The sequence below is a fragment of the Bufo bufo genome, chromosome 11 (assembly GCF_905171765.1).
Source record: "Bufo bufo chromosome 11, aBufBuf1.1, whole genome shotgun sequence".
Classification (NCBI taxonomy): domain Eukaryota; kingdom Metazoa; phylum Chordata; class Amphibia; order Anura; family Bufonidae; genus Bufo; species Bufo bufo.
In genome coordinates, this window is record NC_053399.1 from 2,818,962 (window position 1) to 2,839,782 (window position 20,821).

General features: G+C 48.6%; 1 protein-coding gene across 2 annotated transcripts in view; it reads left to right on the forward strand.

The window, feature by feature from the left end:
- The window catches only part of NRXN3 (neurexin 3), a 335,275-nt gene that overhangs the window by 152,468 nt on the left and 161,986 nt on the right, over nucleotides 1-20,821 (forward strand). For both annotated transcript variants that reach the window (XM_040411260.1, XM_040411261.1), the window contains 4 exons: nucleotides 4,357-4,476; nucleotides 4,716-5,097; nucleotides 5,746-5,936; nucleotides 12,914-13,087. In XM_040411260.1, coding sequence (XP_040267194.1) covers nucleotides 4,357-4,476; nucleotides 4,716-5,097; nucleotides 5,746-5,936; nucleotides 12,914-13,087 — 867 coding nt within the window. The remainder of the gene's footprint in view (nucleotides 1-4,356; nucleotides 4,477-4,715; nucleotides 5,098-5,745; nucleotides 5,937-12,913; nucleotides 13,088-20,821) is intronic.

Consider the following 20,821-nt stretch of genomic DNA (forward strand, 5'->3'; position numbering starts at 1 on the left):
TGGCCTAAGACCACCATCTTTTTTCTTAACGAAGAAAAACCCCGCCCCCATAGGAGAGACAGAAGGTCTAATATGCCCTTTACCAAGGCTCTCCTTAATATAATCTTCCATGGCCTTGCGTTCGGGCATAGAAAGATTATAAATTCGTCCTTTAGGAAACTTGGCCCCCTCTACTAGCTCTATTGTACAATCATAAGGTCTATGGGGGGGTAGAACCTCTGGGGTTGGTGATGAGAATACATCAGAATATTCTCTAACAACAGAGGGTAAAGTATCAGACTTTACTGAGACCCCAGCCTGTACCACGGACAGGCACAAGTCACACTTAGGCCCCCATCTCACCAACTCCCCCTTGGACCAATCTATAGTGGGGTTATGTAGTCGGAGCCAAGGCAACCCTAGTACCACCTCAGCAGGTAGGTTCTCCAGGACTAGAAGTGAACATCTCTCTGAGTGGCACACACCCACGGTTAGAGAAATCTCTGAGGTACATAAGCTCACCGTACCACCAATAAGAGGAGTAGCATCAATAGCCATGACATGGATAGGAGTTGGTAAGGCAAACATAGGAATACCCAATCTAACAGCATACTCAGAGTCAATAAAGCTAGCCGCTGAGCCAGAATCAATAAAGGCCTTACCCGCCCATTTATCTACTCCCAGAGAAATCGTAATGGGTACCGAAAGCTTACATTTAGAAAATTCAGGGTGTACCTGGTCTTTAGGTTGCCTTGCCTTAGGAGACTTGACAGAGAGGACCTTCTTAGGACACTGGTTGATCCAATGGTCAGAATCTCCACAGTAAAAGCATTCTCCACGTCTGCGGCGAAGATTCCCTCGGGTCATGCCAACCTGCATGGGTTCCTCGGTGGAGACCTCAGCATTGTCTCTGGGATAGGCCTCTGGCTGGACCACCATCCGGGAAGAGAACTGTTGTTCCTGTCGTCTCTCTCTAACCCGTCGGTCAAGTCGGACAACAAGGGTCATCATCTCCTCTAAGGTCTCTGGAAGTTGATAACTGACCAGAAGATCCTTTAATTTATCAGACAGACCTGACCTGAACTGACTCTTCAGGGCTGGTTCGTTCCATCCTGAGGGGACACACCACCTTCTGAATTGGGTGCAATAATCCTCCGCTGGTAAATTGCCCTGAACCAGTGCCTTTAGAGCCGTCTCGGCTACTAGAGCCCTGTCTGGTTCATCATAGAGGGTACCTAGGGCCTGAAAGAACCCCTCCACAGAATATAAACAACTGGCGCCAGCAGGTAAAGAGAACGCCCAGTCCTGGGGATTACCCTGTAATCGGGAAATGATAATGCCCACGCGTTGACTCTCGGGGCCAGAGGACACGGGGCGCAAACGGAAGTAAAGTTTACAACTCTCCTTAAAAGAGAGAAACTTCTTCCGGTCTCCAGAAAAGGTTTCTGGGAGCTTAATCTGGGGCTCAAAATGCAGACTGGAGGCCTGAGGAGTGGAAGAGCCTTGCCCTAACTCAAAAGAGCTGAGTTTTTCCCCTAACTCCTGCACCATCTGCGTCAGATTAGAGACATAGTCAGTCAGGGTCACCAGAGGATTCATAATACAGTGGTTATTGGGCCTGTTAATCTGTAACGGTCGCGTACACACACACACAGGGGGGAGGGAAGTGACCACTGCGCTCCACCTTTACCCCTGGCCCTGCCTACTTGCCTCGCGAGTCCTAATGACAGGGGACAACTGGACGGCAATCCCTAACTTGGAGTAAGTGCAGGGATGACAGACAGACAAACAACAGGACGTGAACGGACCGAGTCAATACCAGGAAAGCTGCAAAGTACAAATGGAGCAAGCAGAGAATGGTCAGGAGAAGCCGGGGTCATAAATACCAGGAGAGCAGAGAAGTACAAGAGGAGTCCTAAGAGAGTAGTCAGGTGGGAGCCGAGGTCACAATACCAGGACGGATGCGCAGTACAGGAGGATCAGGCAAAAGGATGGTCAAGGAACAGGATCAGGTAAGTATTCAGTAGTCCAACAAATAGCCAGGAACCTAGAAATTAACAGGCAACCTGTAGCCAGCAGGCTGCCTGTATTTATAGTGGGGAGTGAGGGTCATGTGACGTGGCCAGCATCACATGACCGACAGACCAACCAGTCGAGCACCGAGTGATCAGCTCGGCGCTCAAGGCAGACTTAGGAGCAAGGAGCCACCCAGCTAGTAAAGCCGCCCTGGGAATGAGGTCAAACACAGAACCTCATTCCAAAAGCTAAGCAACAGTTCTGCGGGCAATGGGGGACCGAGTGCACCTTCGGAACCCCGTGACACGCTGTGTGATCCGTCCTGATAATATTCAGTCAGTAGATCCCTGTACATTATATATAATATCCCAACGCTGTGTGATCCATCATGATAATATCCAGTCAGTAGATCTCTGTACATTATATATAATATCTCAGCGCTGTGTGATCCATCATGATAATATCCAGTCAGTAGATCCCTGTACATTATATATAATATCCCAGCTCTGTGTGATCCATCATGATAACATCCAGTCAGTAGATCCCTGTACATTATATATAATATCCCAGCGCTGTGTGATCCGTCCTGATAATATCCAGTCAGTAGATCTATGTACATTATATATAATATCCAGCTGTGTGATCCATCATGATAATATCCAGTCAGTAGATCCCTGTACATAATATATAATATCTCAGCGCTGTGTGATCCATCATGATAATATCCAGTCAGTAGATCCCTGTACATAATATATAATATGCCAGCGCTGTGTGATCCGTCCTGATAATATTCAGTCAGTAGATCCCTGTACATTATATATAATATCTGAACGCTGTGTGATCCGTCCTGATAATATCCAGTCAGTAGATCTCTGTACATTATATATAATATCCCAGCGCTGTGTGATCCGTCCTGATAATATCCAGTCAGTAGATCCCTGTACAATATATATAATATCCCAGCGCTGTGTGATCTGTCCTGATAATATCCAGTCAGTAGATCCCTGTACAATATATATAATATCCCAGCGCTGTGTGATCTGTCCTGATAATATCCAGTCAGTGGATCCCTGTACATTATATATAATCCGTCCTGATAATATCCAGTCAGTAGATCCCTGTACATTATATATAATATCCCAGCGCTGTCTGATCCGTCCTGATAATATCCAGTCAGTAGATCCCTGTACATTATATATAATATCCCAGCGCTGTCTGATCCCGTTCTGATAATATCCAGTCAGTAGATCCCTGTACATTATATATAATATCCAGCTCTGTGTGATCTGTCATGATAATATCCAGTCAGTAGATCCCTGTACATAATATATAATATCTCAGCGCTGTGTGATCCATCATGATAATATCCAGTCAGTAGATCCCTGTACATTATATATAATATCCCAGCGCTGTGTGATCCGTCCTGATAATATCCAGTCAGTAGATCTCTGTACATTATATATAATATCCCAGCGCTGTGTGATCCGTCCTGATAATATCCAGTCAGTGGATCCCTGTACATTATATATAATATCCCAACGCTGTGTGATCCATCATGATAATATCCAGTCAGTAGATCCCTGTACATTATATATAATATCCCAGCGCTGTGTGATCCCGTTCTGATAATATCCAGTCAGTAGATCCCTGTACATTATATATAATATCCAGTCAGTGGATCCCTGTACATTATATATAATATCCCAACGCTGTGTGATCCATCATGATAATATCCAGTCAGTAGATCCCTGTACATTATATATAATATCCCAGCGCTGTGTGATCCCGTTCTGATAATATCCAGTCAGTAGATCTCTGTACATTATATATAATATCCCAGCGCTGTGTGATCCGTCCTGATAATGTCCAGTCAGTAGATCCCTGTACATTATATATAATATCCCAGCGCTGTCTGATCCCGTTCTGATAATATCCAGTCAGTAGATCCCTGTACATTATATATAATATCCCAGCGCTGTCTGATCCCGTTCTGATAATATCCAGTCAGTAGATCCCTGTACATTATATATAATATCCCAGCGCTGTGTGATCCCGTTCTGATAATATCCAGTCAGTAGATCCCTGTACATTATATATAATATCCAGTCAGTAGATCCCTGTACATTATATATAATATCCCAGCGCTGTGTGATCCCGTTCTGATAATATCCAGTCAGTAGATCCCTGTACATTATATATAATATCCAGTCAGTAGATCCCTGTACATTATATATAATATCCCAGCGCTGTCTGATCCCACTTTGAACACAATCTCCAGTTATTTTGGAGGCGTAGCGCTGTCCTGATTTTCTGTGGATTATCTCTGGTGTGACAGTAACACCTCTCTCCACCGTATATTAGGTAAGGGGCCTGAGACACTTTATGCGGGGCAGAAGCTGAATGATAATGAGTGGCACACTGTCAGAGTGGTCCGACGTGGCAAGACCCTTAAACTTACCGTGGATGATGATGTGGCAGAAGGTGAGATGGGTGAATCACTGTTTCTGTCTGTAATGCTCTACTTCACGTAATATACAATATTCAGAGGTTGCTGTAGTGTTTGTGAGCAGTGATCATGGGGATGATGTCCTGCATTCTTGTTGTCTGCCAGCAGATGGCAACCTTTTCCAGAATTTGATGTGTAAATCTGATTGTCATTCTGCCTGAGCCGCTCTGCATCGGTGGCTGGGAATCTTACTGACTCTGATCCTGTTACCCAGGTACCATGGCAGGTGATCACACCCGCTTAGAATTCCACAACATTGAGACGGGCTCCATGACTGAGAAACGGTTTGCCTCTGCCGTGCCCTCTAAGTTCATTGGGCACCTCCAGAGCCTCATGTTCAATGGCATGCTCTACATTGACCTCTGCAAGAACGGAGACATTGACTACTGTGAGCTGAAGGCACGGTTTGGCATTCGACCCATCATAGCCGATCCTGTCACGTTTCGGACCAAGGCCAGCTATCTGACCCTATCCACCCTGCAGGCCTACACCTCCATGCATCTCTTCTTCCAGTTCAAGACCATCTCATCTGATGGCTTCATTCTTTTCAACAGTGGAGATGGCAACGACTTCATCGCGGTGGAGCTTGTCAAGGGGTATGAATTGAGAGATCAACATGTGTTCAGATAAGGATTGATAGCATTGGGTAGTCGGAGTGGAGCATGAATGGAAGGTGGGCCCATATCGGCAGAAGTTATGGGGGACATTTTATGGGATTTGCAGGACTAAATTCCATCAGATAATTCTTGGCAGAAAATCACATTCATTCTTTGATTAAGATTGTTACTGAGTGACCCTTTTTGTTTCAGTGCTGATTAAGACTATAGCCCATAACAGTTGAAGTCCCCTTGTAGCGCTGGCATGCTAAGGGGCCACTTATAGCGTGCTGATCGGGGGCATCTGATGGAGGTCTCATATCCTGCAGCAGAAGTGCAGTTCATCTTTGGGTACGGGAGGTATGAAAGGTAGAGACTCCATTATGAATGGGGCAGTCTGGGCTGGAGGCTGACATAGGTTTATTGGGTATGATCTCCTATAAGAGCTGCTGACCCCGGGGAGTCCCTGTCTTATCACATAAGGGGTCTACCAGGTCTCCAGGGGAAGGACCCTGCAATCATCTCCTCATCTCAGCTTTCAGGGGGAAGTATGCTTAGGTTTATTCTTTTTAGGATTAGAAGCCGTTGTTGGGGTTCGGGGTTTTACACATGCTGCTTGTGAAGTCTGAGTCACCCTTTTTTTCTCAGGTACATTCACTATGTGATTGATCTTGGGAATGGGGCGAACATCATCAAAGGAAATAGTGACCGACCCCTGAACGATAACCAGTGGCATCACGTGGTTATCACTCGAGACAACAGCAATACCCACACCCTGAAGGTGGACGCCAAGGCCGTAACACAGGTCATCAGTGGAGCGAAGAACCTCGATCTGAAAGGTGAGAAGCGGCGAATATCTCTATCGGAGGCACCCCAGATTATTGCATTTGTCCTGAAAAATAGGTTAAACCGGGGATCATTCTCTGTGTAATAGAGAAATATCATAGTGAACCTGATCCAGTTTAATGTGAACAGGTGGAGCATCATCTAGTGTAGTGTATACAGGTGGAGCACCATCCAGTGTAGTGTATACAGATAGAGCACCATCTAGTGTAGTGTATACAGGTGGAGCATCATCTAGTGTAGTGTATACAGGTGGAGCATCATCTAGTGTAGTGTATACAGATGGAGCATCATCCAGTGTAGTGTATACAGGTGGAGCATCATCTAGTGTAGTGTATACAGATGGAGCATCATCCAGTGTAGTGTATACAGGTGGAGCATCATCTAGTGTAGTGTATACAGGTGGAGCATCATCTAGTGTAGTGTATACAGGTGGAGCATCATCTAGTGTAGTGTATACAGGTGGAGCATCATCTAGTGTAGTGTATACAGGTGGAGCATCATCTAGTGTAGTGTATACAGATGGAGCATCATCTAGTGTAGTGTATACAGGTGGAGCACCATCTAGTGTAGTGTATACAGGTGGAGCATCATCTAGTGTAGTGTATACAGGTGGAGCACCATCTAGTGTAGTGTATACAGGTGGAGCATCATCTAGTGTAGTGTATACAGGTGGAGCACCATCTAGTGTAGTGTATACAGGTGGAGCACCATCTAGTGTAGTGTATACAGGTGGAGCACCATCTAGTGTAGTGTATACAGATGGAGCATCATCTAGTGTAGTGTATACAGGTGGAGCACCATCTAGTGTAGTGTATACAGGTGGAGCACCATCTAGTGTAGTGTATACAGGTGGAGCATCATCTAGTGTAGTGTATACAGATGGAGCACCATCCAGTGTAGTGTATACAGATAGAGCACCATCTAGTGTAGTGTATACAGGTGGAGCATCATCTAGTGTAGTGTATACAGATGGAGCATCATCCAGTGTAGTGTATACAGGTGGAGCATCATCTAGTGTAGTGTATACAGGTGGAGCACCATCTAGTGTAGTGTATACAGGTGGAGCACCATCTAGTGTAGTGTATACAGGTGGAGCATCATCTAGTGTAGTGTATACAGATGGAGCACCATCTAGTGTAGTGTATACAGGTGGAGCATCATCTAGTGTAGTGTATACAGATGGAGCACCATCTAGTGTAGTGTATACAGATAGAGCACCATCTAGTGTAGTGTATACAGGTGGAGCATCATCTAGTGTAGTGTATACAGATGGAGCATCATCCAGTGTAGTGTATACAGGTGGAGCATCATCTAGTGTAGTGTATACAGGTGGAGCATCATCTAGTGTAGTGTATACAGGTGGAGCACCATCTAGTGTAGTGTATACAGATGGAGCATCATCTAGTGTAGTGTATACAGGTGGAGCACCATCTAGTGTAGTGTATACAGATGGAGCACCATCTAGTGTAGTGTATACAGATGGAGCATCATGTAGTGTAGTGTATACAGGTGGAGCATCATCTAGTGTAGTGTATACAGGTGGAGCATCATCTAGTGTAGTGTATACAGGTGGAGCACCATCTAGTGTAGTGTATACAGGTGGAGCATCATCTAGTGTAGTGTATACAGGTGGAGCACCATCTAGTGTAGTGTATACAGGTGGAGCATCATCTAGTGTAGTGTATACAGGTGGAGCACCATCTAGTGTAGTGTATACAGGTGGAGCACCATCTAGTGTAGTGTATACAGGTGGAGCATCATCTAGTGTAGTGTATACAGGTGGAGCACCATCTAGTGTAGTGTATACAGGTGGAGCATCATCTAGTGTAGTGTATACAGATGGAGCACCATCTAGTGTAGTGTATACAGGTGGAGCATCATCTAGTGTAGTGTATACAGATGGAGCATCATCTAGTGTACTATGAACAGGTGGAGCACCATCTAGTGTAGTGTATACAGGTGGAGCACCATCTAGTGTAGTGTATACAGGTGGAGCATCATCTAGTGTAGTGTATACAGATGGAGCACCATCTAGTGTAGTGTATACAGATGGAGCACCATCTAGTGTAGTGTATACAGGTGGAGCATCATCTAGTGTAGTGTATACAGATGGAGCACCATCTAGTGTAGTGTATACAGGTGGAGCATCATCTAGTGTAGTGTATACAGATGGAGCACCATCTAGTGTAGTGTATACAGGTGGAGCATCATCTAGTGTAGTGTATACAGATGGAGCACCATCTAGTGTAGTGTATACAGGTGGAGCACCATCTAGTGTAGTGTATACAGGTGGAGCATCATCTAGTGTAGTGTATACAGGTGGAGCACCATCTAGTGTAGTGTATACAGGTGGAGCACCATCTAGTGTAGTGTATACAGGTGGAGCACCATCTAGTGTAGTGTATACAGGTGGAGCATCATCCACGGTAGTGTATACAGGTGGAGCATCATCTAGTGTAGTGTATACAGATGGAGCACCATCTAGTGTAGTGTATACAGATGGAGCACCATCTAGTGTAGTGTATACAGATGGAGCATCATCTAGTGTACTATGAACAGGTGGAGCATCATCTAGTGTAGTGTATACAGGTGGAGCATCATCTAGTGTAGTGTATACAGGTGGAGCACCATCTAGTGTAGTGTATACAGGTGGAGCACCATCTAGTGTAGTGTATACAGGTGGAGCACCATCTAGTGTAGTGTATACAGGTGGAGCACCATCTAGTGTAGTGTATACAGGTGGAGCATCATCTAGTGTAGTGTATACAGGTGGAGCACCATCGAGTGTAGTGTATACAGGTGGAGCACCATCTAGTGTAGTGTATACAGGTGGAGCATCATCTAGTGTAGTGTATACAGATGGAGCACCATCTAGTGTAGTGTATACAGGTGGAGCATCATCTAGTGTAGTGTATACAGGTGGAGCATCATCTAGTGTAGTGTATACAGGTGGAGCACCATCCACTGTAGTGTATACAGGTGGAGCATCATCTAGTGTAGTGTATACAGGTGGAGCATCATCTAGTGTAGTGTATACAGGTGGAGCATCATCTAGTGTAGTGTATACAGATGGAGCACCATCTAGTGTAGTGTATACAGATGGAGCACCATCTAGTGTAGTGTATACAGATGGAGCACCATCTAGTGTAGTGTATACAGATGGAGCACCATCTAGTGTAGTGTATACAGGTGGAGCATCATCTAGTGTACTGTATACAGGTGGAGCACCATCTAGTGTAGTGTATACAGGTGGAGCATCATCTAGTGTAGTGTATACAGGTGGAGCACCATCTAGTGTAGTGTATACAGGTGGAGCACCATCCACTGTAGTGTATACAGGTGGAGCATCATCTAGTGTAGTGTATACAGGTGGAGCATCATCTAGTGTAGTGTATACAGGTGGAGCACCATCTAGTGTAGTGTATACAGGTGGAGCACCATCTAGTGTAGTGTATACAGGTGGAGCACCATCTAGTGTAGTGTATACAGGTGGAGCATCATCTAGTGTAGTGTATACAGGTGGAGCACCATCTAGTGTAGTGTATACAGGTGGAGCATCATCTAGTGTAGTGTATACAGGTGGAGCACCATCTAGTGTAGTGTATACAGGTGGAGCATCATCTAGTGTAGTGTATACAGGTGGAGCATCATCTAGTGTAGTGTATACAGGTGGAGCATCATCTAGTGTAGTGTATACAGGTGGAGCATCATCTAGTGTAGTGTATACAGGTGGAGCACCATCCACTGTAGTGTATACAGGTGGAGCATCATCTAGTGTAGTGTATACAGATGGAGCACCATCTAGTGTAGTGTATACAGGTGGAGCACCATCTAGTGTAGTGTATACAGGTGGAGCATCATCTAGTGTAGTGTATACAGATGGAGCACCATCTAGTGTAGTGTATACAGGTGGAGCATCATCTAGTGTAGTGTATACAGATGGAGCACCATCTAGTGTAGTGTATACAGGTGGAGCACCATCTAGTGTAGTGTATACAGGTGGAGCATCATCTAGTGTAGTGTATACAGGTGGAGCATCATCTAGTGTAGTGTATACAGATGGAGCATCATCTAGTGTAGTGTATACAGATGGAGCACCATCCAGTGTAGTGTATACAGGTGGAGCATCATCTAGTGTAGTGTATACAGATGGAGCATCATCTAGTGTAGTGTATACAGGTGGAGCACCATCTAGTGTAGTGTATACAGATGGAGCACCATCCAGTGTAGTGTATACAGGTGGAGCACCATCTAGTGTAGTGTATACAGGTGGAGCATCATCTAGTGTAGTGTATACAGGTGGAGCACCATCTAGTGTAGTGTATACAGATGGAGCACCATCCAGTGCACATTAAGCACGTTGTTCTCTACATGCTTGTATTTATAAGGACTGTTCACACTTGCCTTGTTAATTTCGCTATTGAGATCCGGAAGAGGATCTTAATACCGGAATTAAACTGATCCGTTTCGGTTTTGCCCATCAGGAGGCATCTGTTCTGTTAGGATGCGGTTGTGTGAAATCAAAATGGAAAAAATGGATCGATCACAACTTACATTGAGAGTCAATGGGTGATGGATCCATTTTTTTTAATTTAAAAATGGATCCGTCACAGTTGACTTAGACTACTTTCACACTAGCGTTTTGCTGGATCCAGCAGGGTTCAGCAAAAGCACTTCCATTACTTCCGGATCTCGTCTGCGGTAATAATGAGAACGTTCCGGATCTCATCTGCGGTAATAATGAGAGCGATCTGGATCTCGTCTGCGGTAATAATGAGAACCATCCGGATCTAGTCTGCGGTAATAATGAGAGCGATCCGGATCTCGTCTGCGGTAATAATGAGAGCGATCCGGATCTCGTCTGCGGTAATAATGAGAGCGATCCGGATCTCGTCTGCGGTAATAATGAGAGCGATCCGGATCTCGTCTGCGGTAATAATGAGAACGATCCGGATCTTGTCTGCGGTAATAATAAGAACGATCCGGATCTCGTCTGCGCTAATAATGAGAACCATCCGGATCTCGTCTGCGCTAATAATGAGAGCGATCTGGATCTCGTCTGCGGTAATAATGAGAACCATCCGGATCTCGTCTGCGGTAATAATGAGAACGATCCGGATCTCGTCTGCGGTAATAATGAGAACGATCCGGATCTCGTCTGCGGTAATAATGAGAACGATCCGGATCTCGTCTGCGCTAATAATGAGAACCATCCGGATCTCGTCTGCGCTAATAATGAGAGCGATCCGGATCTCGTCTGCGCTAATGATGAGAACCATCCGGATCTCGTCTGCGGTAATAATGAGAACCATCCGGATCTCGTCTGCGGTAATAATGAGAACGATCCGGATCTCGTCTGCGGTAATAATGAGAACCATCCGGATCTCGTCTGCGGTAATAATGAGAGCGATCCGGATCTCGTCTGCGGTAATAATGAGAACGATCCGGATCTCGTCTGCGGTAATAATGAGAACCATCCGGATCTCGTCTGCGGTAATAATGAGTGATCTGGATCTCGTCTGCGGTAATAATGAGAACCATCCGGATCTCGTCTGCGGTAATAATGAGAGCAATCCGGATATCGTCTGCGGTAATAATGAGAACCATCCGGATCTCGTCTGCGGTAATAATGAGTGATCTGGATCTCGTCTGCGGTAATAATGAGAACCATCCGGATCTCGTCTGCGGTAATAATGAGAACCATCCGGATCTCGTCTGCGGTAATAATGAGAACCATCCGGATCTCGTCTGCGGTAATAATGAGAACCATCCGGATCTCGTCTGCGGTAATAATGAGAACGATCCGGATCTCGTCTGCGGTAATAATGAGAACCATCCGGATCTCGTCTGCGGTAATAATGAGAGCGATCCGGATCTCGTCTGCGGTAATAATGAGAACGATCCGGATCTCGTCTGCGGTAATAATGAGAACCATCCGGATCTCGTCTGCGGTAATAATGAGTGATCTGGATCTCGTCTGCGGTAATAATGAGAACCATCCGGATCTCGTCTGCGGTAATAATGAGAGCGATCCGGATCTCGTCTGCGGTAATAATGAGAACCATCCGGATCTCGTCTGCGGTAATAATGAGTGATCTGGATCTCGTCTGCGGTAATAATGAGAACCATCCGGATCTCGTCTGCGGTAATAATGAGTGATCTGGATCTCGTCTGCGGTAATAATGAGTGATCTGGATCTCGTCTGCGGTAATAATGAGAACCATCCGGATCTCGTCTGCGGTAATAATGAGAGCGATCCGGATCTCGTCTGCGGTAATAATGAGAACCATCCGGATCTCGTCTGCGGTAATAATGAGAACCATCCGGATCTCATCTGCGGTAATAATGAGAACCATCCGGATCTCGTCTGCGGTAATAATGAGAACCATCCGGATCTAGTCTGCGGTAATAATGAGAACCATCCGGATCTAGTCTGCGGTAATAATGAGAGCGATCCGGATCTCGTCTGCGGTAATAATGAGAACCATCCGGATCTAGTCTGCGGTAATAATGAGAGCGATCCGGATCTCGTCTGCGGTAATAATGAGAACCATCCGGATCTCGTCTGCGGTAATAATGAGAGCGATCCGGATCTCGTCTGCGGTAATAATGAGAACCATCCGGATCTCGTCTGCGCTAATAATGAGAACCATCCGGATCTCGTCTGCGCTAATAATGAGAACCATCCGGATCTCATCTGCGGTAATAATGAGTGATCTGGATCTCGTCTGCGGTAATAATGAGAACCATCCGGATCTCGTCTGCGGTAATAATGAGAGCGATCCGGATCTCGTCTGCGCTAATAATGAGAACCATCCGGATCTCGTCTGCGGTAATAATGAGAACCATCCGGATCTCGTCTGCGGTAATAATGAGAACCATCCGGATCTCGTCTGCGCTAATAATGAGAGCGATCTGGATCTGAGATGATGAGTTTTCCTCTAAGGTCATATCTTCTCTGTCCTCACAGGTGACCTGTACATTGCCGGCTTGAATCAGGTTTTGTACAGCAATCTACCTAAACTTGTGGCCTCCAGAGATGGTTTCCAGGGCTGCCTGGCCTCAGTGGACCTCAATGGGCGACTCCCTGACCTGATCAACGATGCCTTGCACAGCAGCGGGCAAATTGAGCGTGGATGTGAAGGTACAAGTTCATATATTGATGGCAGCACTCGTCTGTGGGACTCATTCACACCGCTCCTTGGTGGGCCCACCTCATCCTCATCTTCACTCCTGTCCTCCATTTCCCTCCCCCTGATGATCAACTCCGCTCTCCTCACCCTTCTCCTGTCCATTACTATGAACTGTTCAGCCATGTTCCCCCCGGGAGGTTCAGGACCCCGAGATGTCTCACGCCCCCCACAATCCTCATTTTAATAAAAGCTCAAATGACTTGAAATAAATGTGCTCAGAAAGCTGACAATGAGGAGTCACCGGCGTCTCCGCCAAACAGAAGATGCCACTGACGGAGGTTTGTGTCCCGTTCCTGCGCCCGTGGTTGACATGAAGATGGCCGAGGCACGGGCTTCACATGTAGCAGTACTAGTGCCAAACATACTACACATAGAAACCACACAGAAATACACGTGTCCCTGTAGGAACTGCTGGCATGAACAGGACGGAGCGGGCACAGGGTGGTCACCCAGCACACCATAGCATATTCCCAGTCACTGAGCCTGCGCTGTCTGCAGAGGCCTCCTGTTTTCTACTTTAATAAAAGCAGATTTATACCACTCGTGTCTGTTTTAGGGGTGGGCTGAGGATGTGCACAGCTGTATACCTCAAATTTCTGTTTTAGGGGTGGGCTGAGGACGTGCACAGCTGTATACCCCTCGTGTCTGTTTTAGGGGTGGGCTGAGGATGTGCACAGTTGTATACCTCTCGTGTCTGTTTTAGGGGTGGGCTGAGGACGTGCACAGCTGTATACCTCAAATTTCTGTTTTAGGGGTGGGCTGAGGACGTGCACAGCTGTATACCTCTCGTGTCTGTTTTAGGGGTGGGCTGAGGATGTGCACAGCTGTATACCTCTAGTGTCTGTTTTAGGGGTGGGCTGAGGACGTGCACAGCTGTATACCTCTCGTGTCTGTTTTAGGGGTGGGCTGAGGACGTGCACAGCTGTATACCTCAAATTTCTGTTTTAGGGGTGGGCTGAGGATGTACACAGCTGTATACCCCTCGTGTCTGTTTTAGGGGTGGGCTGAGGATGTGCACAGCTGTATACCTCTAGTGTCTGTTTTAGGGGTGGGCTGAGGACGTGCACAGCTGTATACCTCTAGTGTCTGTTTTAGGGGTGGGCTGAGGACGTGCACAGCTGTATACCCCTCGTGTCTGTTTTAGGGGTGGGCTGAGGATGTGCACAGCTGTATACCTCAAATTTCTGTTTTAGGGGTGGGCTGAGGATGTGCACAGCTGTATACCTCTCGTGTCTGTTTTAGGGGTGGGCTGAGGATGTGCACAGCTGTATACCTCTAGTGTCTGTTTTAGGGGTGGGCTGAGGACGAGCACAGCTGTATACCCCTCGTGTCTGTTTTAGGGGTGGGCTGAGGGTGTGCACAGCTGTATACCTCTAGTGTCTGTTTTAGGGGTGGGCTGAGGATGTGCACAGCTGTATACCTCTAGTGTCTGTTTTAGGGGTGGGCTGAGGATGTGCACAGCTGTATACCTCTAGTGTCTGTTTTAGGGGTGGGCTGAGGATGTGCACAGCTGTATACCTCTAGTGTCTGTTTTAGGGGTGGGCTGAGGATGTGCACAGCTGTATACCTCTAGTGTCTGTTTTAGGGGTGGGCTGAGGATGTGCACAGCTGTATACCTCTAGTGTCTGTTTTAGGGGTGGGCTGAGGATGTGCACAGCTGTATACCTCTAGTGTCTGTTTTAGGGGTGGGCTGAGGACGTGCACAGCTGTATACCCCTTGTGTCTGTTTTAGGGGTGGGCTGAGGATGTGCACAGCTGTATACCTCTAGTGTCTGTTTTAGGGGTGGGCTGAGGATGTGCACAGCTGTATACCTCTCGTGTCTGTTTTAGGGGTGGGCTGAGGACGAGCACAGCTGTATACCCCTCGTGTCTGTTTTAGGGGTGGGCTGAGGACGTGCACAGCTGTATACCCCTCGTGTCTGTTTTAGGGGTGGGCTGAGGATGTGCACAGTTGTATACCTCTCGTGTCTGTTTTAGGGGTGGGCTGAGGACGTGCACAGCTGTATACCTCAAATTTCTGTTTTAGGGGTGGGCTGAGGACGTGCACAGCTGTATACCTCTCGTGTCTGTTTTAGGGGTGGGCTGAGGATGTGCACAGCTGTATACCTCTAGTGTCTGTTTTAGGGGTGGGCTGAGGACGTGCACAGCTGTATACCTCTCGTGTCTGTTTTAGGGGTGGGCTGAGGACGTGCACAGCTGTATACCTCAAATTTCTGTTTTAGGGGTGGGCTGAGGATGTGCACAGTTGTATACCTCTAGTGTCTGTTTTAGGGGTGGGCTGAGGATGTACACAGCTGTATACCCCTCGTGTCTGTTTTAGGGGTGGGCTGAGGGCGTGCACAGCTTTATACCTCTAGTGTCTGTTTTAGGGGTGGGCTGAGGGCGTGCACAGCTGTAGACCTCTAGTGTCTGTTTTAGGGGTGGGCTGAGGACGTGCACAGCTGTATACCCCTCGTGTCTGTTTTAGGGGTGGGCTGAGGATGTGCACAGCTGTATACCTCAAATTTCTGTTTTAGGGGTGGGCTGAGGATGTGCACAGCTGTATACCTCTCGTGTCTGTTTTAGGGGTGGGCTGAGGATGTGCACAGCTGTATACCTCTAGTGTCTGTTTTAGGGGTGGGCTGAGGATGTGCACAGCTGTATACCTCTAGTGTCTGTTTTAGGGGTGGGCTGAGGATGTGCACAGCTGTATACCTCTAGTGTCTGTTTTAGGGGTGGGCTGAGGGTGTGCACAGCTGTATACCTCTAGTGTCTGTTTTAGGGGTGGGCTGAGGATGTGCACAGCTGTATACCTCTAGTGTCTGTTTTAGGGGTGGGCTGAGGATGTGCACAGCTGTATACCTCTAGTGTCTGTTTTAGGGGTGGGCTGAGGATGTGCACAGCTGTATACCTCCAGTGTCTGTTTTAGGGGTGGGCTGAGGATGTGCACAGCTGTATACCTCTAGTGTCTGTTTTAGGGGTGGGCTGAGGGCGAGCACAGCTGTATACCCCTCGTGTCTGTTTTAGGGGTGGGCTGAGGATGTGCACAGCTGTATACCTCTAGTGTCTGTTTTAGGGGTGGGCTGAGGATGTGCACAGCTGTATACCTCTAGTGTCTGTTTTAGGGGTGGGCTGAGGATGTGCACAGCTGTATACCTCTAGTGTCTGTTTTAGGGGTGGGCTGAGGATGTGCACAGCTGTATACCTCTAGTGTCTGTTTTAGGGGTGGGCTGAGGATGTGCACAGCTGTATACCTCTAGTGTCTGTTTTAGGGGTGGGCTGAGGATGTGCACAGCTGTATACCTCTAGTGTCTGTTTTAGGGGTGGGCTGAGGGCGAGCACAGCTGTATACCCCTCGTGTCTGTTTTAGGGGTGGGCTGAGGATGTGCACAGCTGTATACCTCTAGTGTCTGTTTTAGGGGTGGGCTGAGGGCGAGCACAGCTGTATACCTCTAGTGTCTGTTTTAGGGGTGGGCTGAGGATGTGCACAGCTGTATACCTCTAGTGTCTGTTTTAGGGGTGGGCTGAGGGCGTGCACAGCTGTATACCTCTCGTGTCTGTTTTAGGGGTGGGCTGAGGACGTGCACAGCTGTATACCTCTCGTGTCTGTTTTAGGGGTGGGCTGAGGGCGAGCACAGCTGATTACCCCTCGTGTCTGTTTTAGGGGTGGGCTGAGGATGTGCACAGCTGTATACCTCTAGTGTCTGTTTTAGGGGTGGGCTGAGGGCGAGCACAGCTGATTACCCATCGTGTCTGTTTTAGGGGTGGGCTGAGGATGTGCACAGCTGTATACCTCTCGTGTCTGTTTTAGGGGTGGGCTGAGGATGTGCACAGCTGTATACCCCTCGTGTCTGTTTTAGGGGTGGGCTGAGGATGTGCACAGCTGTATACCTCTCGTGTCTGTTTTAGGGGTAAGCTGAGGACGCGCACAGCTGTATACCTCTAGTGTCTGTTTTAGGGGTGGGCTGAGGGCGTGCACAGCTGTATACCTCTAGTGTCTGTTTTAGGGGTGGGCTGAGGATGTGCACAGCTGTATACCCCTCGTGTCTGTTTTAGGGGTGGGCTGAGGATGTGCACAGCTGTATACCTCTAGTGTCTGTTTTAGGGGTGGGCTGAGGATGTGCACAGCTGTATACCTCTAGTGTCTGTTTTAGGGGTGGGCTGAGGATGTGCACAGCTGTATACCTCTCGTGTCTGTTTTAGGGGTGGGCTGAGGGCGTGCACAGCTGTATACCCCCCGTGTCTGTTTTAGGGGTGGGCTGAGGACGTGCACAGCTGTATACCCCTCGTGTCTGTTTTAGGGGTGGGCTGAGGACGTGCACAGCTGTATACCCCTCGTGTCTGTTTTAGGGGTGGGCTGAGGGTGTGCACAGCTGTATACCTCTAGTGTCTGTTTTAGGGGTGGGCTGAGGACGTGCACAGCTGTATACCCCTCGTGTCTGTTTTAGGGGTGGGCTGAGGGCGTGCACAGCTGTATACCTCTAGTGTCTGTTTTAGGGGTGGGCTGAGGATGTGCACAGCTGTATACCCCTCGTGTCTGTTTTAGGGGTGGGCTGAGGACGTGCACAGCTGTATACCCCTCGTGTCTGTTTTAGGGGTGGGCTGAGGGTGTGCACAGCTGTATACCTCTAGTGTCTGTTTTAGGGGTGGGCTGAGGACGTGCACAGCTGTATACCTCTCGTGTCTGTTTTAGGGGTGGGCTGAGGGCGTGCACAGCTGTATACCCCTCGTGTCTGTTTTAGGGGTGGGCTGAGGACGTGCACAGCTGTATACCTCTAGTGTCTGTTTTAGGGGTGGGCTGAGGATGTGCACAGCTGTATACCTCTCGTGTCTGTTTTAGGGGTGGGCTGAGGATGTGCACAGCTGTATACCTCTAGTGTCTGTTTTAGGGGTGGGCTGAGGACGTGCACAGCTGTATACCTCTCGTGTCTGTTTTAGGGGTGGGCTGAGGATGTGCACAGCTGTAGACCTCTAGTGTCTGTTTTAGGCGTGGGCCGAGGGCGTGCACAGCTGTATACCTCTAGTGTCTGTTTTAGGGGTGGGCTGAGGATGTGCACAGCTGTATACCCCTCGTGTCTGTTTTAGGGGTGGGCTGAGGACGTGCACAGCTGTATACCCCTCGTGTCTGTTTTAGGGGTGGGCTGAGGATGTGCACAGCTGTATACCTCTAGTGTCTGTTTTAGGGGTGGGCTGAGGATGTGCACAGCTGTATACCTCTCGTGTCTGTTTTAGGGGTGGGCTGAGGATGTGCACAGCTGTAGACCTCTAGTGTCTGTTTTAGGCGTGGGCCGAGGGCGTGCACAGCTGTATACCTCTAGTGTCTGTTTTAGGGGTGGGCTGAGGATGTGCACAGCTGTATACCCCTCGTGTCTGTTTTAGGGGTGGGCTGAGGACGTGCACAGCTGTATACCCCTCGTGTCTGTTTTAGGGGTGGGCTGAGGATGTGCACAGCTGTATACCTCTAGTGTCTGTTTTAGGGGTGGGCTGAGGATGTGCACAGCTGTATACCTCTCGTGTCTGTTTTAGGGGTGGGTTGAGGACGAGCACAGCTGTATACCCCTCGTGTCTGTTTTAGGGGTGGGCTGAGGATGTGCACAGCTGTATACCTCTAGTGTCTGTTTTAGGGGTGGGCTGAGGACGAGCACAGCTGTATACCTCTCGTGTCTGTTTTAGGGGTGGGCTGAGGATGTGCACAGCTGTATACCCCTCGTGTCTGTTTTAGGGGTAGGCTGAGGATGTGCACAGCTGTATACCTCTCGTGTCTGTTTTAGGGGTGGGCTGAGGATGTGCACAGCTGTATACCTCTAGTGTCTGTTTTAGGGGTGGGCTGAGGATGTGCACAGCTGTATACCTCTAGTGTCTGTTTTAGGGGTGGGCTGAGGATGTGCACAGCTGTATACCTCTCGTGTCTGTTTTAGGGGTGGGCTGAGGGCGTGCACAGTTGTATACCTCTCGTGTCTGTTTTAGGGGTGGGCTGAGGATGTGCACAGCTGTATACCCCTCGTGTCTGTTTTAGGGGTGGGCTGAGGGCGTGCACAGCTGTATACCTCTAGTGTCTGTTTTAGGGGTGGGCTGAGGATGTGCACAGCTGTAGACCTCTAGTGTCTGTTTTAGGGGTGGGCTGAGGACGTGCACAGCTGTAGACCTCTAGTGTCTGTTTTAGGGGTGGGCTGAGGATGTGCACAGCTGTATACCCCTCGTGTCTGTTTTAGGGGTGGGCTGAGGGCGTGCACAGTTGTATACCTCTCGTGTCTGTTTTAGGGGTGGGCTGAGGATGTGCACAGCTGTATACCCCTCGTGTCTGTTTTAGGGGTGGGCTGAGGGCGTGCACAGCTGTATACCTCTAGTGTCTGTTTTAGGGGTGGGCTGAGGATGTGCACAGCTGTATACCTCTCCTGTGTGTTTTAGGGGTGGGCTGAGGATGTGCACAGCTGTATACCCCTCGTGTCTGTTTTAGGGGTGGGCTGAGGGCGTGCACAGCTGTATACCTCTAGTGTCTGTTTTAGGGGTGGGCTGAGGATGTGCACAGCTGTATACCTCTCGTGTCTGTTTTAGGGGTGGGCTGAGGGCGTGCACAGCTGTATACCCCTCGTGTCTGTTTTAGGGGTGGGCTGAGGGCGTGCACAGCTGTATACCCCTCGTGTCTGTTTTAGGGGTGGGCTGAGGATGTGCACAGCTGTATACCTCTAGTGTCTGTTTTAGGGGTGGGCTGAGGGCGTGCACAGCTGTATACCCCTCGTGTCTGTTTTAGGGGTGGGCTGAGGGCGTGCACAGCTGTATACCCCTCGTGTCTGTTTTAGGGGTGGGCTGAGGATGTGCACAGCTGTATACCTCTAGTGTCTGTTTTAGGGGTGGGCTGAGGGCGTGCACAGCTGTATACCTCTCGTGTCTGTTTTAGGGGTGGGCTGAGGACGAGCACAGCTGTATACCCCTCGTGTCTGTTTTAGGGGTGGGCTGAGGATGTGCACAGCTGTATACCTCTAGTGTCTGTTTTAGGGGTGGGCTGAGGGTGTGCACAGCTGTATACCTCTCGTGTCTGTTTTAGGGGTGGGCTGAGGATGTGCACAGCTGTATACCTCTCGTGTCTGTTTTAGGGGTGGGCTGAGGACGTGCACAGCTCTATACCTCAAATTTCTGTTTTAGGGGTGGGCTGAGGGCGTGCACAGCTGTATACCTCTAGTGTCTGTTTTAGGGGTGGGCTGAGGATGTGCACAGCTGTATACCTCTCGTGTCTGTTTTAGGGGTGGGCTGAGGATGTGCACAGCTGTAGACCTCTAGTGTCTGTTTTAGGGGTGGGCTGAGGATGTGCACAGCTGTATACCTCTAGTGTCTGTTTTAGAGGTGGGCTGAGGATGTGCACAGCTGTATACCTCTCCTGTGTGTTTTAGGGGTGGGCTGAGGACGTGCACAGCTGTATACCTCTCGTGTCTGTTTTAGGGGTGGGCTGAGGGCGTGCACAGCTGTATACCTCTCGTGTCTGTTTTAGGGGTGGGCTGAGGGCGTGCACAGCTGTATACCCCTCGTGTCTGTTTTAGGGGTGGGCTGAGGGCGTGCACAGCTGTATACCTCTAGTGTCTGTTTTAGGGGTGGGCTGAGGGCGTGCACAGCTGTATACCCCTCGTTTCTGTTTTAAGGGTTGGGCTGAGGATGTGCACAGCTGTATACCTCTCGTGTCTGTTTTAGGGGTGGGCTGAGGACGTGCACAG